Source organism: Cricetulus griseus, chromosome 3, assembly GCF_003668045.3.
Source record: "Cricetulus griseus strain 17A/GY chromosome 3, alternate assembly CriGri-PICRH-1.0, whole genome shotgun sequence".
Taxonomy (NCBI): Eukaryota; Metazoa; Chordata; class Mammalia; order Rodentia; family Cricetidae; genus Cricetulus; species Cricetulus griseus.
Window position 1 is genome coordinate 73,530,599 of NC_048596.1, and position 25,694 is coordinate 73,556,292.

General features: G+C 43.6%; 1 protein-coding gene and 2 long non-coding RNA genes across 3 annotated transcripts; 2 read left to right on the forward strand and 1 right to left on the reverse strand.

Moving 5' to 3' along the window:
• On the forward strand, window positions 1-1,098 carry LOC118238548. The gene is made up of 2 exons (XR_004769080.1): window positions 1-216; window positions 847-1,098. It is a non-coding gene; the product is annotated as an uncharacterized LOC118238548 (long non-coding RNA).
• Window positions 109-4,516, reverse strand: LOC118238549. The gene is made up of 3 exons (XR_004769081.1): window positions 4,318-4,516; window positions 1,382-1,504; window positions 109-348 (listed from the first exon to the last, which is right to left on the reverse strand). It is a non-coding gene; the product is annotated as an uncharacterized LOC118238549 (long non-coding RNA).
• On the forward strand, window positions 4,092-25,621 carry LOC107977589 (phosphatidylinositide phosphatase SAC2-like). The gene is made up of 5 exons (XM_027404572.2): window positions 4,092-4,414; window positions 7,585-7,702; window positions 10,664-10,862; window positions 19,698-19,769; window positions 25,476-25,621. Exons 1-5 carry the CDS (start codon window positions 4,280-4,282, stop codon window positions 25,570-25,572), a joined length of 621 nt encoding a protein of 206 aa, XP_027260373.2. The 5' UTR covers window positions 4,092-4,279; the 3' UTR covers window positions 25,573-25,621.
• Window positions 25,622-25,694: the final 73 nt, after the last annotated feature.

The following is a 25,694-nucleotide window of genomic DNA, read 5'->3' on the forward strand; positions in this document are numbered from 1 at the left end:
GTTCATTTCCATTCTAGACCCCGGATGTGGACTTCTGGATCATCCCCATTATCCAGGGTTTTGTGCAGATTGAAGAGCTTGTGGTTAATTACAACGAGTCATCTGACGAGGAGAAGAGCAGCCCAGAGCCCCCCCCTCAGGAGTCCACCTGTGTAGATGACATTCACCCACGGTTTCTAGTGGCTCTCATATCTCGCAGAAGTAGGCACAGAGCTGGTGAGTGCGGGACCATACGAGCATGCAAATTAAATTCAGGCGAGAAGTGTTGAAATGCAAATGGCAATCATGGACTTGAAAGCACAGTGAGCTCCAAACTCCAAAGACTGTGATGCAATTAGAGACCGATTTCTGCAGCAGAGGAGGGGCAAGTTAACAAATCAGACAGAACAGCACGTGCGTGCATACACAAGATAAGAAAGTCACTTGGATGTGTCTGAGTACAGGGCTCCAACCAAAAGCCTGTGTCACAGTGATAAAGCCTTCCAGAGCGAACCCCTTTAGGGAAACCATTGTCTTTCATTCAGAGGATTCAACTTAGCAGTGATGGCCACAGCTGTGATCTCAGATATGTTGTTGTTTACCTGTGGGTTACATATAGGCTTCCAAGACTTTCCTGAAGACATTTAATTAGGAAGCGTTTTTTGAGTCAGACTAAGTGCAGGGTTCTTTCATTTTGAGAGTTTTGCTATATATGCACTGTGCATATATGGGCTGGCCTCGAACTTGCAATTCTTTTGCCTCAGCCTCCAGAGCACTGAAATATCAAGCATGTGCCACAGCTTGGCACCAAGCCAAGCAAAGCATGTTTTTATAACTGTTCCTGCTTTCTGTTTAATTTTCCTTCAGGAATGCGCTATAAACGAAGAGGCATGGATAAAAACGGAAATGTTGCAAATCATGTGGAGACTGAGCAGTTAATTCATGTTCATAATCACACCCTGTCATTTATTCAAACTCGAGGCTCTGTGCCCGTCTTTTGGAGTCAGGTTGGGTATCACTATAATCCAAGACCTCGGCTAGACAAAAGTAAGCACATCAATTATTTGGTTTGCATATGAAGATTTCTATAAGAATTTTTAAAATAAAAATCAGGTGCCAGATAGGTGTGAGTTTGTTTCATTTCAAAACCGTAATTCTCAGGGCTGGGATGTGGCTGAGGTATGGTTTCCTCGATGAGCCTGCTGGAGGCCCTGTTCAGTCCCCTGTGCTAAAAACAACAGGGACAAAAGCCACACCTCTCACGGGTGTTGTGCCCTCACAGGTGACAGAGGTGAAGCAGTGGACACAGGACTAAGTCCTTACTGGATGCTGCCATTTCTCTAGCTATGCAGGAGAGCTTCTCACCTCACAGATTCTGACCTGCTATTGCCTTGACGCTTACCTTTGAGAGCAGTTAACTTTGGGAAAGGATGACTGTAGCCAGTGTTTGCAGAGGGGCGCATGGAGTGTGCTAACTAAATGGAAGTCAGTGAGACATGCCTCCTCAGGTGGCTCTTCTGAACACCTTTAAAAAAAAAAAAAAAGATTGAAACATTTAAGATTTAATTTCTTAGAATATTTTAACTTGAGTACTAAATATCATCTTTATTTATTTATTTTTTTATGTCACATGAAACCCTCACTGGAAGGTAGGGTGTACGTGAGTCCATGTATGGCCCTGTATGTGTGTGTTTATAATTTCACAGATGCTACTTTCTGATATATTTTATCTCAGTCTAACAGGGAAAAAAACAAATTTTAGTTTAAAATGATGATTAGACAGTCTTACATTTAAACTGTCGATAAATTATTAAAACGTAAGAATAAAGATGGGGCAAGCATTCATCTGCCTCAGCACCGGAAGGAGAAATAGCTCTCATATTGCTTCTTTGCAGGCGAGAAGGTAACGGTTGACTGTTTCTGTGCCCATTTTGAAGAACAACTGAAAATTTACAAAAAACAGGTGGGCTTTGATATGTAGTAAGAAAATTTTCTTTATATGTAGAATTACATGAAAAAAGCAATTATGTGCTGTTCATAATTAAACAGTCATGTTTAACATGAAGGTTAAGCACACTAAGCTAAGAATACTCTCAATATTCCTAGGAATAAAGGAGGGGCTGTTACGTTAGGTTGTTTGGAGGATGTAGATTCGATGCTGTCATCTGTTGCAGACTAAGATGGCCATCTCAGTGTTATACGCTGCTGCCAGGAGGAGACAATTTGACATGTGTCTTTCAGTATTCCTTTTCTGGAAATGCGATCAAAGCAGGATGGATTGAAAACTACTAGGTGGAAAACAAGTTCAATTATTTTGATACAAGATTAACATATGAAAACCAGTAATTCTCTTGTCTATTAGGAATGTCCAATCTGACTGGGGAATGACCTGAGAGTCATTTTTAAAGGCCAAACTGGTCTACGTAGAGAGTTCTAGGTTAGCTATCCAGGCAATCTAGTAAGACCTTATCTCAAAGGGGGAAAAAAAGGAAGGCAGAATACCATATGAAAGGAGAGAAAGTACTGAGTTCCTGGTTTGTGGATGGAAAGACTCAGTGGTGAATGACTTCAGTGTTTCCCAAATTAGTATGTAGATTTCATGTGATTTCAACCTTAGTCCCATAGAGAATAGGAAGAAAAAAATGGAAAGAACAAACAATTATTACATAATAATCATATTAAAACTTAGAAATGTTGTTTTTAAAGGTTTTATTCATTTATTATGTATACAGTCTTCTGCCTGCATGCCAGCAGAGGGTACCAGATCTCATTCAAGGTGGTTGTGAGCCACCATGTAGTTGCCAGGAATTGAACTCAGGACCTCTGGAAGAACAGTCAGTGCTCTTAACCGCTGAGCCATCTCTCCAGCCCTAGAAAGTTTATAATAGTTAAAGGCAGGCATTTGTCATTAAAAATGGAAACTCGAATATTATTAGCAGCAGCATAAGTTGGTACAAGCATTTTGAATGTTATTGTCAATTAAAATGAAACATGTTAATATGTAACTGTACTTTTCTTCTTGATACCCACTATCCATTTAGCATATATAAAGATAACTTTGAGAAAGATTCTGGATCAGAATGTGAAAGGTTAAACACTGAAGATTTCAGAGAACAGCATAGTGTGTCATTGACTGTGAATTATAACCGGGGTTTATAAAGGCCATTACCTTAGCTTCCTGTGTTTCAAATGCACGATTGTCTATCGCATTCTATTAGTCATTTAATAAGGGACAATGCCCATCTAGGCAATAGTTATTTGGGGTTGGAGAGATGTCTCAGTGATTAAGAGTGTGTACTGCTCCGCAGAGGACCTGAGCGTGGGTCCCAGCACCCACACCAGGTGGATCATGACTCTGTGACTCCAGTTCCAAGAGTGGTCTGACATCTCTGGCCTCCTTGTGCAGTTGCACTCACACATGATCGAGAGAGAGAGACAGAGAGAGACAGAGACAGAGAGAGACAGAGACAGAGAGAGACAGAGACAGAGAGAGAGAGAGAGAGAGAGGAATGAAGTGAGGTAGATTATGACTTTAATTCCAGCACTCAAGAGCCAGAGGCAGGAGGATCTCAGTGAGTTTGAGGCCAATCTAGTCCACATAGAGTTCCATGACTAAATAGAGAAACCCTGTCTCAATAAACAAAACAAAAAAGAAACAATTATTTAAAAAATGAAAGTGTTGGGCGTTGGTGGCACACGCCTTTAATCGCAGCACTCGGGAGGCAGAGGCAGGCGGATCTCTGTGAGTTCAAGGCCAGCATGGTCTCCAGAGCAAGTGCCAGGATAGGCTCCAAAGCTACACAGAGAAACCCTGTCTTGAAAAACAAACAAACAAAAAAACAAAAAAAGTAATGACTAAGGAGATGGCTCTATGGGTAAATTACAGGATGCCGAGGTATGACATGGCCCTGGGTGTGACCCCCAGAGCTCACGTGCAGCCAGGCACAGTGCCATGTGTCTGCAATCTCTGTAATAGCTGTGAGATATGCATAAATCTTTAATAATTAGAATTTGGTCTTATATCTTACAGTGTGTTTAAGTGTCTTCTAAACCCATTAAAAACAATGTGCAGTCCAAAAGAAAGCTGGACAAAAGAATTGAACAGATTCTTTATGTAAAAGGATAGTTTATAAAGTAAAAAAACATGTGAAAAGGTGCGTCATCCCGCTAGTCATCAGGGAAACTGAAATTAAAGCCATGACTCACACACTGGGGTGGCTGATGGAAAAACGATGAGAGACATCAAATTTGGGAAAGGATGGAGAGCAATTAGCAATTAAATAGGAAAACAAGTCTACAAATGTGTTCAGTCAAGGGTACTTATGCAATAACACTCACCACAGCAGCAGACAAAGCAGCTGTTCAGGCAGGCGTGTGGGATCAGATGTGGTCAGGAATGATTTGGTCTTATTCTGCATTTGAATTCCTTAATAACGTGAGTTGATTCATGCATTAATCTTATTCCTGATTATAAGTAGCATTAAAAAGAATAAGCCATATTTCAATGTATTACAAAATTGTAAAAAGGAGAAATACTGAGGTCTTCCGGCTCTCGTCCCGCTCCCGCTGACTCTCACATCAGTCTCTAGGTGTACGCACTGAGCAGGCACTTCCTGGTTTCCAGCAGTAGCCTGGCGGCGGCGTTCATTTATCTGTGTCCTTCTCCGGGGTGATTGCTTTCTGGGGTGAGGGGCCCGTGGTCAGTGTGACTCAGCCGCGGTGGCAGTGTTGCTCTCGCCTGTAACTGGTTTGGGCTGGGGCTGTTTGACAGCTGATGTATGATATGGGAGAAGCTTCCTGCTCTAACCAGAGCCAACAATGCCCCTGCGGTTGTTGTGTCTGGATTTGATGGAGGACTTTTGCAGCTATCTCAGGACTGTAAATGAAGCAGGGTGCTTATCCAGTATGCCGCTAGGGGAAAAATAATGGAGGGAAAGGCAGATTAGAAGGGTGGAAAGAACCTGTGTCTGGTGGCTTCTGGGGTCACTGAATTCAGCCCTGCTACGTCCAGACTCATTCTGAGATTTGAGTTAGTGATTTGCTTTTGTAGCAAGAATTACAGACATCAGTACATTCACAGTGGAAATGCAAGGCACAAGGAACTGTGTGCATACTGTCCCGCAGTAGCTTTGTTTTATTTAAGACTCTGGCTGCTAGCCTTTTCCCCACTGATGGACCGTTAGGACTTGCCAAGCTGGGAATGGTGGGGCATGTCCATAGTCCCAGAACTTGGGAGGTTGTGGAGGGGATTGCAAGTTTCAGTCCAGCGTAGGCTACTCAGTAAATTCAAGGTCTGGGTTCCATAAACACTCAGTTTAAAAAAATAATAAGTTGGGTGTGGTGCCACACCCCTTTAATTCAGCACTTGGGAGGTAGAGACATGCTCCACGTAGTGAGACCCTCCCTCAAAAAAGTAAAACAATTAAGCCAGAGTGGAAAGCTGGCAAGATGGCCCAGCAAGTCAAGACTTGTTGAGCAAGCCTGTCCATCACATGTAGTTTGATCCCTGGAGCCCACATGGTGGTGGTTGGGGGGCAGCGGAGCAGCCCACAAAGCTATTCTCTTACCCACCCCCTGCACCCTGGCATGTGCATGCCACCCTCTCTCCCAATAGTAAATACAGTTTTAAAAGTCCAAGAAAACATCTTTCATGTATATATAGGGTACTTGTTTATGCACAATAAATTTGTGAAAGCAAACCTGTTTGATTAAGCAGTATATACATTTAAAGTTGATATTTGCCATTCAGTTGCTTTCAGAGACACCACACCAGGGCCAGTGAAACTGCACAAAGTTGCCTTCTGATCTCTACCACGTGCTCCACCCAGCCAGCATAAACAATAGTAATTTAAAAACATTTTATAAGAGATCACACAATTTATACTCCCAGAAACAGTGGGAACCTGTTTTCACCTGTTCCCCAATGCTTTCCATGCTTAGTGTTCCAATTTACCTGTATGTAGTTGAAAACATTATTATCTTAACATTTGCATTTGACCAGTAACAGGACTGTTGTATCAAGTTTCCTGATTTGTTTACTGAGTTTACCCATTTTTCTTATTCTATTTATGGTACTCTATAACTTGTTGATTTTGTGTGGCAGGTATGTTCTCATGAGAGTTCCTTGGTTTTTTGTTTGTTTAACCCTTGCTTATAATGTTACTTGTACACAGATTGAAAATTTTCTGTTTTCACATCTGTCTGTCATTTCCTTTGTCTTCTGAATTTTATATGATGCTTAGAAGGTCATGCTCCCACCTACAGCTGAGAAAAAAATTACTCTCAAGTTTTCTTGGGGCTCTTTTTTTTTTTAACTTGAAGAAAAACATTTAGGTCATTGATGCATCTAGGATTTACTTTGTGTTTCACTAAAGAGGTGCGGGAACTACTGTAAGTCCCTCTTCCTTGTGGACAGACAGTTCTCTCAGTGCCCCTGACATAGTCACAGATGCTTGCCCACAGAGGTGTGCTTAGCATACCCTTCTCCTCCCAGGGGACTCAGGTCTTTGACCCACCAGCCTTGTTCTCTTGAGTCAGTTGCCCCTTTCTTGCCTACTATGTAGAATGTATAGAACTGCTCCAATGGGGAAAATTCCTGCGTTTACTGCTTTCCAAATTTCCCCACACATTTACTCTTCCAGGTGAACTTTAGAATTAACTTGTCTTGCCCACGAAGAGATCCTGGTTGAGTTTTGATTGGGATTGTTGAGTGTATACATTAATTTGGGGAAACTTGACAACTTTATAATGTTGGACCTTGAGATTCAGCAACATGGTACATATTTCCATCTCTTCAGATTTTCTTTTTACATATTTCAGTAGTTTTACAATGTTAGCTTTGTGGTTTGCTTGTTTTTTAAGTTATTCTACCTACTTAAAATACCGTTTGGGCTGGAGAGATGACTCAGCAGTCAAGACCATGGAGGTCTAAAGGATCCAAGGTCAGTCCCCAGCATCCAAATAAGGCAGCTCACAACAGCCCCCACCCCAGTTCCAGGAGCTCTGATGCTTTTGGCCCCTGGGGTACAAGCACACACATATACACATGATTAACAATATAAAAAAGACACTTGCTACTAAAAAGAAGCACGTTTTACTTTGTGTTTTTGTTGGCTATTGCAAATATATGAAACTATCTCCACTGATGTCAAAAGTTCTCATAAAGCTAATTTCACATAACGAATAATTTTATGGGAAAATTGATGCTTGTGTGGATTGGTTTCTAAGCACGGCTGTAGATATTTCTAAAATGTAATTCCGCGTGACGATTCTGAGGTCTACCTGTCTTAGCCTTTTCTTGCTCTTCATTCTCACAGGTTATTATTAACTTGGTAGACCAGGCTGGAAGGGAGAAGGTTATTGGCGATGCTTACCTGAAGCAGGTGCTGCTCGTCAACAGCTCAAAGTATATATATAGTTATTTGGCATGCTTAGGTCAGAGTCAATTACTAATACATATTTTAATTTAACTACGATATTTGGGAGTTTTTAGAATTGTAATTTGGAAGCCTGTGGAGCTCTTGTCTTGAATGGAAAGCCCTAAATGCATTTTGAGAACATTCTTACATGTGAATAAATTTCCACAGATTGCTTTTTCTTTGATAGGGTGACTTTACAAGAACAGGAGAAAGGAAGCTGGCAGGAGTTATGAAAGATGGAGTTAACTCGGCAAATAGGTACTACCTCAGTCGCTTCAAGGATGCTTATAGGCAAGCCGTCATAGGTAAGAGCAGAAAGGTCCTCTTTCCTTAGGACTGCAGCTCCTTTGGGGAGTGGAACTTCACAGAATTCAGGTTCTTGCATTTATCGTGTTTTAATGTGTTTGTTTTGTGTTTCCGTATTGAGCACCTTACCTAATATATCAAATTCAAATTTTCATAGGCTTAGCACCTGACAAATGTTTTTAGCTGGAACAACAAAGGAAACATATAATTCCAGAGGTACTAGTCAGTTCGTTACTCGAGTAATAGAAAAACAGGATTGAAGATCCCAGTGTGTGGGATGCTGCACCGCAAAACCTCAGCACGTAGAATCTTCATAATGCATTTGTTTTCCTGTTGCTCAAGCCACGTAAACAGATGGTTTTCTTTTCCTGTTGGTCTTTTATCATACAAATACATCATCATTTTCCATAAGCATGATTTAATAAATCTGTCTGTTATTCTGCCAATCACAACAAGCACTGCTCCCCTGAATTCTACTGTCCTGAGGAATGAGAAAATGGAGAGTCAAATAAGAGCCAGACTCTTTAGTTGGCATCCACCTTCAAATGTCTCCCATGGTCCTCAGGGCAAAGTTAAAGATTGCACAGAAAAGTATGCTGTGTTTTAAATCTATGAAGGTCCTTGTAAAAAATCTGTGTGATGGATATAGTCACTATAGTTTGTAAAAATTTAGAACCTGGAGCCACACTGAACTCTAGACCAATCTTTAGGGGTTGGAATACTTTGAATTTTCAGCTTCATAGTTTCCTGAGATTCTTGGCCAGCTATCTGCTTGTGGAGAATTTTCTTCAGCTTCAGTTAATAAATCTATACTCACTTTGAATTGAAAAAAATATATATATGAACCTCATTTACAGGTTATCTCAACCAACTTGCTACTTCATGGAAGAGAAAATGGGAAAGTAGATTACCCATAAAATTCCTGAATTAACATGTTAATTTAATTTTCACAAAAATATTATTTTACAGGATTGAAGTGAAAGTAGGGTGTTCTGAATTAGAAACAAATATAACATGGTTGATCCATGGTCTCTAAGAATATTTTTTAAATTTTAAATTTCTTTCATGTGATTATTTTAGCACACATAAAATAACCCAATATAAATACCAGGTAGGAATTGGGGAATCTACTATAAAGACGCTGGATTCAGAACTGGGTTGTAACTCAGTTTTGGAGTACTTACCTACCAAATAGGAGGTTCTGGGTTTAATCTCCATAAACTAAACGAAAAAGTTTGACTTATTTTCCAGAAATGAGAAGTACATGGTGCGATTGGAGACTTGGATCCTTTAAGACAAGGTCTCACCCTGTAATGCTGGCTGTCCTGGAATTCATTCTATAGACCAGGCTGGTCTCAAACTCAGAGATCCACCTGCCTGTCTCTGAGTGCTGGGATTGAAGGCGTGCGCCATATCTAGCTGAGATTTGGATTTTAGTAGTATATTCAAAGGGGGAAAAAGAGGTGTCTTCCTTTCTTTGGTTAATGTACATATTTATTATGTCACTAGAATCTGGGCTCTGTGGCAGCCTCAGTTTAGCTGTCTATCTTAGTCTCCTCACAATTGAGAGAGGCCAGTAGCAATAGAAGCTTATTGGGTTCTTGGGTGAGGCCAGTGGCTGGCAGGTCTTCCTTCCCATAAGCTGCCTTAGATGTATCTTCACAGGGAATGGACTTTTTTTAAAATTTATTTATTAGTTCTAGTTAGGGAACAAGCTTGTTTCAAGTGGGAATGGACTCTTAAGGTTTATTAAAGCTTTAGCTGCATACCCCATCAGGAGGAAGTTAGCTCATCTGTTAAGATTTTTGCTGGTTTTAAAGTTGGATTGGTGTTGTACTGCTGAGTAGTTAGGAGGTCTTTGTGTATTAAGTATGCAAACCCCCCACAAGATGAATGAGTTGTAAATATTCTCATGTGTTTGTGGACTTTTTTACTTTTTTGATGATGCATTTTCAAATGAAATTTGTTCTTGATTTGAAAAAGCTCAAATTTTATTGAAAAAGAAAACCACATTCACAAAATAACTTGTGATTCATTTTAAGATCTCTCCCACTGAGCCTTACCCTACACTCAGTTTCCATTGAGTCCACACTAAAGATGCACCCACTCCAGGCAGAGAGCTAGCCCCTCATCAGCAGGTGGGCAGCAGCTTCCACTCAGGGTTGGGGGATGCCCATGACTTCAACAACCAAACTGGCTTCTCATGAGCCCACAAGGCCAGGCCCATCGTCATCAGGCACACCCTAGGAGCTGCATCAGGACCATGCTGACTGTTGGCCTCACCTACACTTCGTGAACAGCACCCTCCTCCACAGGATGTGTAAGCCGAGGGGCTGCTGGGTCAGAAGACAGACACTTAGTCTTCCTTAGTCCCACATACTCTCCACACATTATCTGTGCCAGCCGGTCTGTGTGCTGTGGGATTATGTTCCCTGTCACCCAGAGTACCATCTTCCAGTTAGGTACTAGCCGATCACCCAAGTCTATAGGATGAGTAATGTTCACATCTGAGATGAGATGCATTAGAGATACTCACAGGGGCTGGGGAGAAGTAAATAAGGCAGAGCCTGTGAGAAAAGTGTCTACAGTACTGCACACAACACAGAGTAGGAAGTGGGTGAGTAGCAGGATACCCAGGAGTTTGCCAGCACCATGGCTAAGGTCACCAGGCACCAGGGAGGACATGTATGAAGCTAGGGAAAGCTCAGTCTTTTCACCCATGAAATGTTTCCAGAAACACAAAAAACTTTGTAATTTCGATGACATCCAATTTTTTTTCTTTTGTTGCTCATACTTTTGGTGTCCAGTCTAAAATAATTGAACCTACTTTAAGGTGGGAAAGATGTATGCTTATGTTTTCTTTTATGGTATCTGTTGTTTTAGGTCATAGATTCTCTTTTGTTTTTTAAAAGATACGTTAATAGAGCTAAGATGATGATATATTAACCCTTCTACCCTAGATTTGATGCAAGGCATTCAAGTGACAGAAGACCTTTATTCCATATTTACCAAGGAGAAAGAGCATGAAGCTTTACATAAAGAAAACCAGAGAAGCCACAAGGAACTCATCAGCCAGCTCTTACAGAGCTACATGAAGTTGCTGCTGCCTGGTGATGAGAAGTTCCATGGGGGCTGGGCCCTAATTAACTGTGACCCCAGGTGAGCTGGAGGCGTGGTCTAAGGATTCAACTTGCTTAATGTTCTTGGGTTGATGGGTTGTTGGGGCTGGAGAGATAGCTCAGTGGTTAAGAGCACTGACTGTTCCTCCAGAGGTCCTGAGTTCCTAGCAACCACATGGTGACTCACAACCATCTACAGTGGAATCTGATACAAATAAAAATACGTACTTCTTTATGGTTTTGTTTCTTATATTTTGATTGTGAGCCTAGCCTCTAAAAGACTGAGCCGTCTCTCCAGCCCAATGTTTTTGTTTCTTGAAATCAGAATTTTTCTGTGTAGCCCTGACTGTCCTGGAATTTTCTCTCTAGATCAGGCTGGCCTCAAACTCACAGAGATCCTTCCTGTGCTGGTATTAAAGGTGTGTGCCACCACACCAGGCCAAATGTATATCTTTTCTTCTTGTCCATTAGGGCATCTTCAAGTGTGGACCTCTGGTGGGGTCTCCTGGCCAGATTCTAGTTCATTATTAGATTCACTTCTCTTCCTGATATATTGTTTGGTCTTCTATTTCTTCCATGGTTGGTCAGTCACTGAAAATGGTTATGGGAGTGTGCTTTTCCTGTTTCACTGGCCAGAGCTCCCAGTTACCCTTTTCTTCCTCTAGGACATTAGTGTAAGCCAGAGTGGTTGTGTTTGTCAGCTGTTTAACACAAGGAATCTTCCTCAGGTCTAAAGTGGAAGTGTATTGGGGAGTTCCATTGCTACCCAGGGCAAAAAGGTTACCTGAAAGAACTGTACTGCTGCTCAAGGGGTGGCCATGGAGCCAGGTGTCAGAGGAGCCAGGTTGGCTCGTCTGTGAAACCCACAGTTGTCAAGGCTTAGCAGTCTTCACTTAGGTCCGGGAAGGTTCCCCTCCAGGTTGACCATGTTAGACTGGCTGCATTTCATAGGTGGCTGAGGTGTGTGACCATTTCCCAGCCTTTTTTCTTGTCCTGCTGTTTCTGCTTTGTTAAAAACTGCTTTCTTTGAAGCTCTGGGATAGAAAGATTGAAGGAAGGCATGGTGGGGCTGATGTTTTAGAGCCAGTAGATTAGGTCACATTTTGACTGTTGGCTTAAGTGGGGGTGGTTGTTTGCTTTTTTCTTTTTTCATATAGGAGGACCCTATGTACCTCAAGTTGGTCTCCAACTCACTTTATAGCAGATGACTGAATTTCTGACCCTCCTGCCTCCCATTTCGCAGGTACTGGGATTATAAGCATGCACAACCTAAATACACTGAACTAAGGGCTTCATGAATGTTAGGCAAGCCTTTGCCACCTGAGCTAGTTACAGCCCCACGCACTCCCTCCTGGATCGCTCTTTCCTAGACAGGGTCTTTCTGTGTAGCCCTGGCAGTCTCAGAGATTCACTTCCGGCTGCCCCTCTCCTTCCTCCCCCACCCCCAGTGCTGGGATTAAAGGTGTCTGCCACCGCAGCACAGCCTGTTTCTGTTTTTATGGGAGGTGTTTAATCACCCTGTTGCTTATCTCAGTAAGGGCTTCTTTGTACCGTTTTCCAAGTGGGTGTGGGTTAGGAAGGAGTCCCAGAATGGTTTCCAGTGCTCTCTTCTGCCTCTTCTTCTGGTGGCACTTTTTCATTTGGGCCGTTAACACCTTCACATCTTATTCTGGTGGGTCACTCTCCATGGAGATGCCAGCTGGAGGGTTCAGTTGCCATTATCTTATTAGACGAGTCTTACTATGTCTCTTCACAGCTGTCTTGTAACTGTCACTCACTGATTTTGGGGTTATTTATGCCAGTGGTATTTTTCTTTCATCTGTAAGTGTGTGTGTGTGTGTGTGTGTGTGTGTGTGTGTGTGTGTGTGTGTGTGGTTTCCCCTTTCTCTCCACGAGAAACATCCTCTGGGCATGTAAGTTCTCTATAGAATCACTGTATGTTTGTTAACTGAATACAGAAAGGGACGCAAAACGGTTGGGCGCCTGGTGGAAGACAAAGTAGCTTTGGGCAAGCTGGCACAATGCTTTAATCACAGCGCTGAGAGACAGAGGCTGGCAGATCTCAGTGATTTTGAGACCAGCCTGGTTCCTAACGAGTTTGTTACACAGTGTGACGCCACCAAAAAAGTATTTGGGGGGGGGGTAAGGAGCGAGAGCGCCCAAACACGACTGTTCTGCGTGAAAGAGTAGGTTTAGATGGAACTCGGGGCTCCGGGCTTGTATAGCAAGTGCCTCTTCCGTGAACTCACCGCCTTGAGCTATATCAGATTTTTCTCAAGACGTAAGATTCTGTCCGGGGAATAAGGTAGGATCAGGACGTTGTTCTGAAGACTGTTTGGGCAGAGCCTCAGATTTTGCCACATTCACTGCAGTATTGGCGTAAACTGTTGTGGAAAGCAGTTTACCAGAGGCTTACGTAGGGGAGGCCAGAAGTGGCCGTGGGAATTGTCCAGCGCGGCGGCATCAGCTGCTGCGCACCGCATCTGGTGTGTGCGCAGTGCGGCGGCAGCGCGGCGCTCAGCGGGCCTCACACTCCGTCCCTGCAGACACCGGATAGGAGCAGCTCTCCTGCCTTCGCCTGGCTGCCCCAGTTGCTGCCAAACAGCCGGACTTCAGAGACTGCAGAGAGGAGACTTAGATTCGGAAGGAACTAGGAGAGGGGCGCTGAACACCTGCGGAACTGCAGAGGCTGCCGGCTCTCCCCTGCGCTCTGCTCCGCTGCCCTTCGGCCGGGTGTTGCTGTTGGACAAGGGCGCGCCGCAACAGTAGGAAAGCTCTGCTATCAGGTCGCACCGAGGTACAAGCCGAAAGCCCTCCTATCCCCACTTCTACGGGCCGGGGTCTGTGCTCTCCACCGAGGGTACAAGATGCGCAAGATGCGCAAGATGCAGTGCGCACGCGCAGTGGTAGTCCGCCGCAGCGGAAATGGGCGTGACTGGCGAAGGCTTCGCAGCAGCGCCATTCTTTGCAAGCGCGAGGTGCGGTGCAGAGAGAGGATGCCACGCTCTCATCGGCCACCGCCCCCAGCGCCTCGTGCACCATCTGCCAACGCTGCAGAGCCCAAGTCCGATGGCGTTCTAGCCATGACTTTTAAGATTTTCCTCCTCTTTGCTGGACTTATGGTTAAAGTACCTGTGGGGCTGTATTTTTCTTGTAAATTGCTTCTTTTCCAAAGCTTGATGTTAATGTCCCCAGAAGACAGCGCCTTTTATGCTACCATTGTCTCCGTGGTCGGGCTGCATGTGGTTTTGGCAATTTTTATTTTTATAATGTGGAAGGAGGGTTTGCCACAGTGGCGGGAAAACAAAAATGATTAGGGTAGCAGTGAGAAGCTGCAATGCTGGGGGTGGGGGGAGTTATAAATAAGGGGTTTTTCTTGTTCGGGTTTTTCTTGTCTTTTTTTTTTCTTTTTTTTTTTTTTTTTTTTAAGGGTAGGGGGTGGGTGTATGGGCAGGGGGATTATATACTGCACCTAAGATTGCAGTAAAAATGGGGCGGGAGGGGAAACCAGGCCGACAACATTCGACCGCTTGTTTCGCGCCAAATGCTTCTAGATAAGGACATACCGTTTTTGACTCATGTAAATACTAACTCTAGAATAGGCAGCCAGGATGGAAGTAACACTGTAATTAGTTTTTTTTCGTATAAAAATTGTGTCGTGATGTAATTTTTGTGACGTGGCGTGGCATGGCTCGGCTCAAGCAGCAGTTTTCACAATGCAGTAAGTATCCATGTGAAAAGCACCATCCCTTTCACTGTATCTGAGTCATTTTGTGTGAAGCTGCGGGATTGCTTAATTTAATGTTCTCTTACTCAGATATTGGCTGCCAGAATCAGTCTGTGTTTTATCAGTTGCTTCTGTGCTAGCTCATTCATTGAGGTCTTACGTGTAGGCGAAAATTGAGGATTTTCATTTAAAATTAAAACTGTTGGATTTAGACTGCAACAAGGTGATACTGCCCAGAAAACCGAAGTGAAGGTTTTCATAAATCCATGTAGTAGTACCTCTAACAATGACCTCATTCTTGGCAAATTAATTAGTGGCTTCAGTTCCATCTACAATAGGTATTTCCTATTTGGCGTTTTGTTTTGTTTTTTTGCTTGTTCTTTGATAATCCTAAAGCAAGATATTCTGGCGGAATCTAAAAATCAGCCATCAGAATGTAGTTTTATCGATCTGGCTGGGAAGACTTCTCAAGCCAGATTAGATTTAGGTTAAAATTTCCGTTTGAATTTGGATTATACCTGCTTGTTGACTTCTTAATCTATTTTAATCCTTGGCTGTTTTCTTATTAGAAAAATTTCAAAGATGTGCATCTTACTGATGTCCTCAATGGTTTAATAGTGGTTCAATGGTTCACTCAACTGAATTATAGTCTAATCTGTTTCCGTTTTGAAGTGGGGAAATGCGACAAAATGGCCTTGGGCAGTGTTTACTGATTCCTTGAAAACCAAGTGAAATCTATATTGAGAAAATGGGAGAGTGGTTTGCCTTACTCCATGTTCACATCTGTTTCATTTATCTAAGGCTCTTTCAAAATAGCTGTTTTCTAGTAGTGCAAAAATACCCTTGGTGTCTAGCATGCTATTTTGAACAATGACGAATGTGAATTAACATGATTTCTCCTTCTGGTGTTGTGCCCAGATTGCGGAACCCCAAAAGAACACGCCAACAAGGAGACGACTCACCGAATGCAAGGACAAAGGTTTCTTTATTGATTCGAAGATACAAGCTACAGCAAGGACCCCATTCGTTCAGGAACAAATGGAGTCCCCACTTTCAACTGAGGGGTGTTTTTATAAGGCAAAATTGCAAGGCTGGAAGCCCCAAGATTACAAAACTTGCGTGGTTACACAGTATGGGACAATGATTGTATACTTCAGGCAAGGTGCAATTACAATTAATCAGGATGCTGCAGAGGAAATGAGTTTGTTAACTATCTCCTGGGCTGGGGACTTCTACAATTGATAACTATGATTCTCTTTGGACCAGAGGAATGTGAACACCATTCTAGGGTGTGATATCTGGTCTAAGGGCTTGAGTCCTGTGGACCTTTGTTTAACCTTGTCTGCTGGGCTGCCTGAGTTTTCTATTTGGGAACTCAGAGTTTTCTATTTGGGCTTTGGAGTCCGGGTTTTAGACTTCTATTAATTTTCCCCTTTCATTTCCCCCTTCGACTTTGCGTCAAAAAGCCAATCCCTTAGTTTCTGGCAGGGAGTTAACAATATTGGGCACAAATGTTAGCAGGCCCTATAAGCTACTAGCTGACAGATTTTTCTGAGGGAGTGACAATGGCATCCCTGATGTAAGGGAGTTTCCTTTTGACTTAGCATCTCAACCAGGAAATATGGGCAATGGATTCTTTCCCATGCTACTTCCTGCTGACTTTGGGATGCAGTTAGGGACCCAAGAAAGCTGAAATGCTAGTCAAAAGCAAAAAGGTAATTCAGGCAAAGAGGTATCCATCAGAAGCAGCTGGTTGGCAGACTCTGTTGAAGAGATAGGGGGTGTCCACGTCAGCTGGACTGGTTCACATCTACAGAACATCCTGGGCTCGCAGTCCTTAGGAGCAAGCTGTAGTCAGCAACTGATACTCAGATTTGTCTGCCAGAAGCAGAAACCTGTTTAAGATGTGTTTAAACTGGGAACAGAAGTTAAAACTTCGAGTCCTAACAAAAACTGTAAATTTGGCCTAGAAGCATGTACATTTTTCTTCTGTCTAGAGAGCCAGGTATGGATTGGACAGAGGTGCTTTAGGCCTGATGAAAAAACTCTTTAAGTTCATACTTAGACGACAACCAAAATAAACTTAAAAACCTTGAGCTTGTGACTGAACAGCAGGTAGTCATTACTCTATTAACTTAGATCCTTATTGAGGAGCCATATTAAGGCTTGATTTAAAACAAGCTACAAAGCTGACTATAGTCTTATGGATCTGACTGCCTGATGCTGCCAAGCTGACAACCAGTAATAGTTCAGAGATCTGAGAAGGAAAAATTTCATACAGTTTCCGAATCTATTAAAAAGTGACAGCTACCAGTCCATATACAGTTAGCCATCATACCCAAGTCTCTCCATTAGTGTTGGAGGCAGAAATATCAAAGAACAGCAATCTTCGCCAGGCCTATAAGGTGAGAGTTTTGTTTCTCTCTGTGGAAGAGGGACATGGAAAAGACTGGCCTTGTTTTGTCTAGGCAAAGGGGGTGCAATCAATTTTCCAGTGTCCAGCAGCTTTGTCCACAATCTGGGCCAGGTCCTGGTAGGCAGCAGGTGTTGCATCTGAGCTTCTTGTTCACAGGTCAGCATCGTCATCATCCAGGTGCAGGAACTGGGGTGCCTCATCATCTTCTTTGGAGACTTTGGGTCACTGTCAGGATCTGGCAGTCTGTCTGATGTTATAAACTTTTAAATGAACATTTTAACTGTCATATTCTGCAGGTCTCTGAAGCATTAGAGGTTTGTATACTTAAAGATACAGAGTGGTGTTAAAACTGTCTGTGACAAGAGAGCAGATCCGGCAGGGTTTTTGTGTGAAACAGGGCCCTGGAAGGGCACACCATTCCACAAACAAGCCATGCACAGCAGAGCCAGTGAAAGAAGACGTTAGAAACAAAGAAATAAAAGGCAAAAGTAAATGTATTATCTGGCAGAAGCTGGCTAGACTGTCTCTCTGGGTAAATTTCTGAAAAGGCAACTTTGTTTTTTGTTACTTGCTAACAAAACTTGGATTATGCCAGAAAACACAGAACTTTTTTTTTTTGACAAAACAAGCATATATAATTTTTTGAGAAATAAACAGAACTTTTTAAAACAGAATTAACTTAATATGGTTAAAATTTTAATTTATATTACCAATTTTTAAAATTTAGTATCTATAGATATGAAAAACCATAGCAAATAGTTCACATTTCCCTTTTGTAGTTTTTAATATCTTTAAGGCCATTCTGTTTTGGCTTACCTGCCCTGTGCTTCGTGCTCAGGGCAGAGGCCTGGGGGTGGGCTGCCCATAAGACCAGACCCTCTGCCCATGCAGGGGCAGGAAAGAGACACCCCCCCCCGTGGCTTCCCTGCCCCAACATTCTGCACACCATGTGGGGGCACAGAAAAGGCTGGGGAAATGGTGGCCTTGCAAGCCATGTGCTCAGGGCAGGGAAACTCCCACCTCCGAGCCAGGACCCGTGGCAGGATGGCAGTCGGGGCAGAGGGAGCCCCACTTTGCATGCCTCACAGACAGGCAGGTGAGGATGGAGAGATAGACTCACCTGCACTGGCCAGGCTCATCTGTGAGGGCCGCAGGAATGGTTGAAGTTCAGAGCAGCCGCCATGTGCTTGGAGACAGGACTCTGCCCATGGCACATGGCAGAGGAACTCCTGTCCTGCACGCCACGTGCTCAGGGCAGCAAGAAAAGACCCCTGACCCACGCATGCCACGTGTGTGGGTGGTAAGGACACACACACACACACACACACACACACACACACACACACACACACAGAGAGAGAGAGAGAGAGAGAGAGAGAGAGACCACTGGAGTCCAGAGCGGCAGTTGTTCTGAAAGATCTCCAGAGTCAGGATAAAGACAGTCTTGACAAACACACAGCACAAACGTGAAACTTGGACATACAGCACAGTCACACAGAATAGACAGACTAGGGCCCCTATAACTTGAAAGAACCTTCAGATGGCTGGCCAAATGTCCCTTTCCTTCAGCCTGGGAGACCTTGGGCCCCTGACCCCCTTTTTACAAATTGCAAAAGCTGCTGCCTGAACCTCCACCCTAAACGAGGGATTGTGGCGTCCCCTCAATCCTCCATCCCCTAAATCCTTGTAGGTCTACTTACAGATTTCGCCCCAGATTTCTCCTTACAGATCTTGTTAGCGTACCAAACAGAACGTTTACATTTACACAGTTAACAAACACAACAGACACAAAAAGACACCAACTGGTTGAAAAATGAAACCTTTGGTAGGGGGGGTCCTGGGGGAGGAGTTGGGGGTTCCTGGACAATTCACCAGATGTTGTGCCCAGATTGCAGAACCCCAAAGGAACCCACCAACAAGGAGACGACTCACCAAATGCAAGGACAAAGGTTTCTTTATTGATTCGAAGATACAAGCTACAGCAAGGACCCCATTCGTTCAGGAACAAATGGAGTCCCCACTTTCAACTGAGGGGTGTTTTTATAAGGCAAAATTGCAAGGCTGGAAGCCCCAAGATTACAAACTTGCGTGGTTACACAGGACAGGACAGTGATTGTACACTTCAGGCAAGGTACAATTAAGCAGGATGCTGCAGAGGAAATGAGTTTGTTAATTGTCTCCTGGGCTGGGAAATTCTACAATTGATAACTATCTGATTCTCTTTGGACCAGAGGAATGTTGACACCACTCTAGGTTATGATATCTGGTCTAAGGGCTTGAGTCCTGTGGACCTTTGTTTAACCTTGTCTTCTGGGCTGCCTTTGGGGATCTCAAGAGTTTTCTATTTGGGCTTTGGAGTCCGGGTTTTAGACTTTTATTAATTTTCCCATTTCATTGGGTGTCACGTTTTCTTTTCTTCTTCCCAGTAACCACCTCTATTACTGTCCAATTCTGCTCTTACATTGTCCTTTTCTTTGAAGACTGCGCCCCCTTCTGGCCATGTCCAGGAACAGGCCTCCCTTTAGCTCGGGCTCTTCTATTCTTCCTTACCCAGATCCACCCCCACCTCCTCAAAGGTGGGGGTGGGGAGAGATTTGTTTTAAGATTTTTTCTTTTCCCCAAATGGATAGATGTTTTAGTATTAAATTTAACTTTAGAAGTATAACTAAGTAGGGATATGCTTGCAAAAAAAAAATGTGGATGAGAATAATTTGGGTATCATGTCTGTTCAGCCTCACCGATGCTGCTCACAGAGATGTGGATGTGCTCCTCCTGCTTTCCAACTCTGCCTACTACGTGGCCTAGTAAGTTGTCACTGATTTAAAGCTTTTAGTTTTGTTTTTTGGCAAATAATTTGCTTTGAGAATTCCTAATGTTTTTGGTTGTTTTCATGTCTATATGAAATTCCATTGAGCCCTTTAAATCATGTTTGAAAATGGAGTTATCACTGTTTCCGCTTAGTATCACTTGGTGTTCATCAAAACCTGGACCCTGCGCACATCTCTTATCATGGGCGGCCGTGCATCGTGGCTGGTCTTACTGTACTTTCCCCGTTGTTAGACAGCGAATTCTTCGCAGCTTTTTGCCATCCAGTGATGCAGCTCTGCAGAGACACGGCTTGTGTGTGCGCACGCGCACGCCAGTATCTCCATGGTTACAAGCATACGATTATGCGACTTTCAGTGTCTCCTTGGTTACAAGCATATGATCAATTATGTGACTTTGGTGGTCTGTTAGCGCCATCTCCAAAAAGACAGTTAACCATGTCACTACCAAAGCTGAAGTGCCTATTTCTGGTGCTGTCCGGGATACAGGTTTAACGTGTATATCCTAATTAAATGGTACCTTTCCTTTCAGCTTGGTTTGAGCGGCCATTTTCCTGTCATTCCACAAGCCTTTTAGCACTGGCCAAGACCCTTTTCTTTCTTAATTCAGGTATCAGACCCATTAGTCATTATTATTCCTTAACTATGAAAGACTCCTGAAGGCTCAAGCCCCCGGGATCTCAGCCCAGGACTTCGGTGACCCCAATCACCAAGTGGAGGCAAAAACTTGCTGCAAACTGCATGAGGCTTTATTGTTGTTTAACGAGCTAACCCCATGTTAGCTCCTGCCTTTCACCCACCCGCCATGGCGGATGGCTAGAAAGACCCTACGAAACGTCTGCATAGAGATCTTGTAGGACAGCGTAAGGGGAGTGTCTAGGGGTATGCACAGGCTTACGCACAGGCTCAGGATTGGTGTGCCTCCAGGCTTGGAGGGTTTGCCCTGTATTGATTGGTCAACTGGTTGTTATGGCCCATAGGCTCTCCCAGGGTGGTTGCTATGCTCTGTGAGTCATTGCTGTGCACTTGTCCGTAAAGCACACCCAGAGCCATAAAGCATAGCACCACCAGCTAACTTCTGATTGGTTCCTTGCCACGAGGCAGGCATCTGACCTCCTAGTGACCAAGACAAGGTCAGGCAAGTTCCAGTTGGGCTGTTATGGCTGCCAAAATTCGGAGCTGGTCCCTTAACTAGGGTGTTCCAAACCAATTTTAACTAAGTTTGTTTTCATTTTGTTAATAAAAACGAAATTATTTATTACCTTGTAATTGGTTTCCTTTTTGTATGTAAAATTCTCCATTAGTTGCTAAACTGCATGTGTTAGCCACATAAGAGAAAAGAAAGGAACCCCAATTGAAAGGTTCAGGCATTATGCTGGCCTGCCCCTGTTACCTGGTGGAATCCACTCAGGCAATACCCTGGTCAGCCCAAGGTTCCATGGGAAAGAAGTCTGCACACAGGTGCAGAGGACCCCTTTAAAAGATAGGCCCCTGCCCTCTCTCTCTCTCTCTCTCCCCTGTTCCTGCTCTCTGTCCCCTCTCTCTGTTTCCCCGCTCTGTCTCTCTATGGCGACCGGCCATGGCGGTCAGCCATTGCCCTGTTCCTCTTCTTAGTCTACCCATTCTGCCTTATAATAAACTTATAGTCAATATGTCCATCTCAATATTTCTCTTTTCTTCTTTTTAAACAAAAGAATAACATTTGGCGCCTGGACGTGGAAAGGCTCTGCCCTTATACCTTCTCGAGACCCGCTGGTGGGCGCGTGTTAGGCAAGGGCAACCTTACAACCCACTTTCATCTCCGCTTTTCCTGGTACTCCCTCCTGCCTGCAGCAGCCTGAGATGCCGGAATTCAACTTGCCGATTTTCCAACTAAGTATTTCTGGAACTCACTGATCTGCCTATTCGCTACAATCCGGTAAGAAACCCAAACCGTTCCCATGGGGCAGACCCAGCGCTGTTCAATCTGGGTCCATTTTTCAGTTTCGGGCCGGGTGCTCTCAGACAGGGCAATCTATGCATTTTTCGGCCTTGCCCACGGGAAATACACTTTTACGGGATCTTTCGGTTACTGGCAGCAAATAGGTAAATGAGCGGAGTTCTGCCTCCCAGTGGGAACTTTCTTTCACCTGGGAATGTCCCTCATTGTTCTGTTTGTTCTTTCTCTGACTGGTTCTTCTTGGTTGGCAATGTCTACTTGAGAAAACTTTTCTGGCAATTGAAAATGTGCTTACGGGGGTCGCCATCGGCCACGTGTGCTAACCTGGGGGCCGCCATCTTGGTCATAACCAGGTGACCTGGCTTAGGCCTACCCACTCAGTTCAATGACTTCCACCGGCAAGCACTGCCACCTGACATCTTACTTTTTATTTCTTTCACTTGTTGGGTGCATTTCCTAAAGGTCAGGCATGGGATCCCGCTCCAGGAGCGGTGCTTTTTTGCTTTTTTCAGTTCGGTTTCGGGACAGCTGTGTCCCCTTCGGGGCCAGGCCCCTGGCAACTCCCACGGGCAGACGTGCATCCGTAGAGGAGCTTTTTGCCGGTTCTCCACCTGCCTCACCCATGGGAAATGCACAGAGGAACCTTTCTGGTTTCATCCAACAAGCAGGTAAACAGACAAAAGCGGCTTACAGTTGCCGCCGTTTTGGTCATGTGACCTACCTGTAGGCACGCACAGCTCCAGCGGCCTATCGAGCAAACCTGTCTGCCAGATTTTTGATTTCTGCCAGATCTTTTTGCTTTTTATTTTATTTTTGTCTTTTTCTTCTTATTTTATTTTTTGTCTTTTTCTTCTTTCACTGGCTCTGTTGTTCATGGCTTGTTTACTAAATACTGTGCCTTTCCAGGGCCCTCTGTTTAAATCTACTCTGTCTCTTTAAATCTCCTGTCTGTTTGCTACAATGTACGGATCAGAGATTGCATCCTAGTTCCCCTTTACTGTTATCCAATGCTGCTTGTCTCTGTACTTGTAATTTAATTTTATACTTATCTAACTCTATATACAACTTAAATTAAACTGTTAAGTCTCATATTTCTATATTGCTATATATCTTTAAATGATGGTAAACATTTAAAGTCATAAAGTTCTAATCTACCTTTACTTAAAATATAAGCCAAGTCTATACAACTTAAATTTAACTTATGTATCTTTAAATGATAGTAAAAATTTAAAATCAAAAAGGTCTATTTCAAATTAACAAAATATTTATACCACTCAGTCTATCCTATAAGCCGTTTACAAAGGTACAGCTTTTATTACAAAAAGGGATTTTTCTCTAACTAAAGACAAACTTAACTGCTAAGATCCTAAACAGACAGCCCTCAAATGCTCAGAGATCTAGAGAATATGGCATTTAAAATGTTTTGTTAAAAAGCTTTTTATAACAAAGAGATAGGCCAGTTGCTGGTCCCACCCCATTTCCTCCGAGAAGACTGATGGGCACTGAATAAGCTTCATCTCGAGTCAGTGACAACGCTGGTCACTGAGCAACCCTGCCCTTCACCTCAACTGGTACAAAGTATTCCAGACCATGGACAAGAGGACAACGGAATCGACTTTCCCGGCGTTGCTTGGGCCAACAGTAGGCGAGTCTTCCCAAAGTCTCTAATCCACAGGTCGCAAGTTATCAGCAAGAAGGCAGGTGTCCTGCAGCCCACTACTATGGATGGAGCACCTTGGGGATGGCTGTCCATGCAGCCTGCTGGCAAGTCTCTGTTATTCTTTAATCATTGATTCAGGTAAAATCTTATCCTTCTCAAGAACTCTGATGCTTTTGACGACTGATAGTCTTGCCGGCTTAAAGCAAAACAGATTCCAGTAACAGGTATTTTGGGGTTTAACTATGTGAAGATAGGAAAGTCTAAGATGTATAAAGGTCTGAGAATGTAGTTACAAAGGCCTAAGGATATAAAGGCTTAAGTGATGATAAAATAAGTCGAGACATTAAGAGAATAAAATATGTTCCTGACTTCTCTATTTCTCATGCTACTGTTCATAATAAAGTTCACCAATATCACTATATGATCATAACTACAAGGTCAAGATTAAGATGCTTTTCATTGTCCAAAAAAAAAAATCTGTCTGTTTTTAAAATGGTAATACTTTCAGCCAAGTTGCTTCTAACATGAATATGCTACTAATGTGTCTAATACTTATGTTTCCACAAACTCTAAGGATTCTTGTAAGTTCCAGGGAGCTGAATCAGATCCAAACAGGTCAGATTCACTCCAGGTAATATTCAATCTTTCCCTGGTCCCAAATTCCCTTCACTCATCTTGGGACACCTCGGGAACCCCTCCCTCATCTTACAATCTTCCCCTCAAGTGACAGGACCTAAGAAAATTTTTTTTTCTAATCTCAACCTTGTCTTCTGCTCTGTCAACATCTTGCCAGGTCTAAGAGGCACCAGGGAGTTCCATACAGCCTGGACTACAATGAAGCAACCAGCTTCCCCAGGACGTGGCAGCAACCCAACCTTCTCGGGTCCCCCAAAGATGGTCAACGCCCCCCATGTCAGCAGGAAGCAGTCTTAAGAATTCGACGCCCTTATTCCTTAACCTGCCATGTCTAAACACCCCACCTTTTTTTAATAATAAGTAGAGGTGGGAATGAAAGGTTCAGGCATTATGCTGGCCTGCCCCTGTTACCTGGTGGAATCCACTCAGGCAATACCCTGGTCAGCCCAAGGTTCCATGGGAAAGAAGTCTGCACACAGGTGCAGAGGACCCCTTTAAAAGATAGGCCCCTGCACCTTTCTCTCTCTCTCTCTGCCCTCTCTCTCTCTCTCTCTCCCTGTTCCTGCTCTCTGTCCCCTCTCTCTGTTTCCCCGCTCTGTCTCTCTATGGCGACCGGCCATGGCGGTCAGCCATTACCCTGTTCCTCTTCTTAGTCTACCCATTCTGCCTTATAATAAACTTATAGTCAATATGTCTGTCTCAATATTTCTCTTTTCTTCTTTTTAAACAAAAGAATAACACCAATCATCAGGAGGAGGCCGAAACTTGATGCAAACAGCAAGAGGCTTTAATAAAAGGTGGACGTTTGTACAAACGGGCTCTCTCAGCATGCAGGCTAGAGAGCAGCCCCGTCCCCCAGGCACAGGCGTTTTTAAAGGCAAAAACCATAAGCTTAGGGAGGGGCCTCGACTCTCTGTCCGTTGAATATGTGACCAGAGTCATGGGTTCCTAGGAAGCCCTTTGTCTTGAGGGGAGGCCTGGGAATCAGATAGCTTCCTGACCCACCAGTTGTAAAACCTGCAGACCTCAGGATGTGCTAACTAATGGTAGCTATCTCTTTGTTTCATAGGGACCCTTAATTGTTAATGATTGACACATTGGCCAGTGGGGCAATCCGTTTCCTTCATGAGCCCCTCGGGGAGGTTGGCCATCTGGGAATTCTTGGTACCCAGTTATCTTATGGCCTTGTAAGGGAGTAATTGCTGGTGGCTGGTAAATTCCAGGCACTAAGTCATAGTAGTAGCCTTGGTCAGTTTCTGGGCTATATTTCTTTCCTAACTTTTAAGTTTTTCAGCTGTCTTGTCTGGAACTCACACAGATCCACCTGCTAGAATGCATGCTGGGAAGATTTTATTTTAATTATATGTAGCTTGTTATATAGTACCTCAGCTTTGGAGTCAAAGCCAAACAAACATTTGCTTTTAACTCTCTTTTTATTCCCTTTCCCTAGTTATGATGATGAAGTTGATAAAGTAAACCAGTATCAACCGCTAAGCCTAGAAGACCTGGAAAAGATAGAAATAGGTAAACGCAAACACATTAACTAACTCACACAAAAGGATACACCAAGCCACCTGTGGTGATGGACTTCCCTTTTCTTCTTCAGGCTAGTGATGTGTATGGCTGCTTTCATATTGTGCCTTGTGAAGGTAACACCAGTGCAAAAAGC

Excerpts from the sequence above, each read along its gene's own strand:
- LOC107977589 (XM_027404572.2), top strand. The coding sequence starts at position 4,280 with ATGTGTTCAGTCAAGGGTACTTATGCAATAACACTCACCACAGCAGCA. Across the intron at positions 7,703-10,663 it reads TTATAGGCAAGCCGTCATAG|ATTTGATGCAAGGCATTCAA; the intron begins GTAAGAGCAGAA and ends CTTCTACCCTAG. Across the intron at positions 19,770-25,475 it reads TCTGCCTACTACGTGGCCTA|TTATGATGATGAAGTTGATA; the intron begins GTAAGTTGTCAC and ends CCCTTTCCCTAG.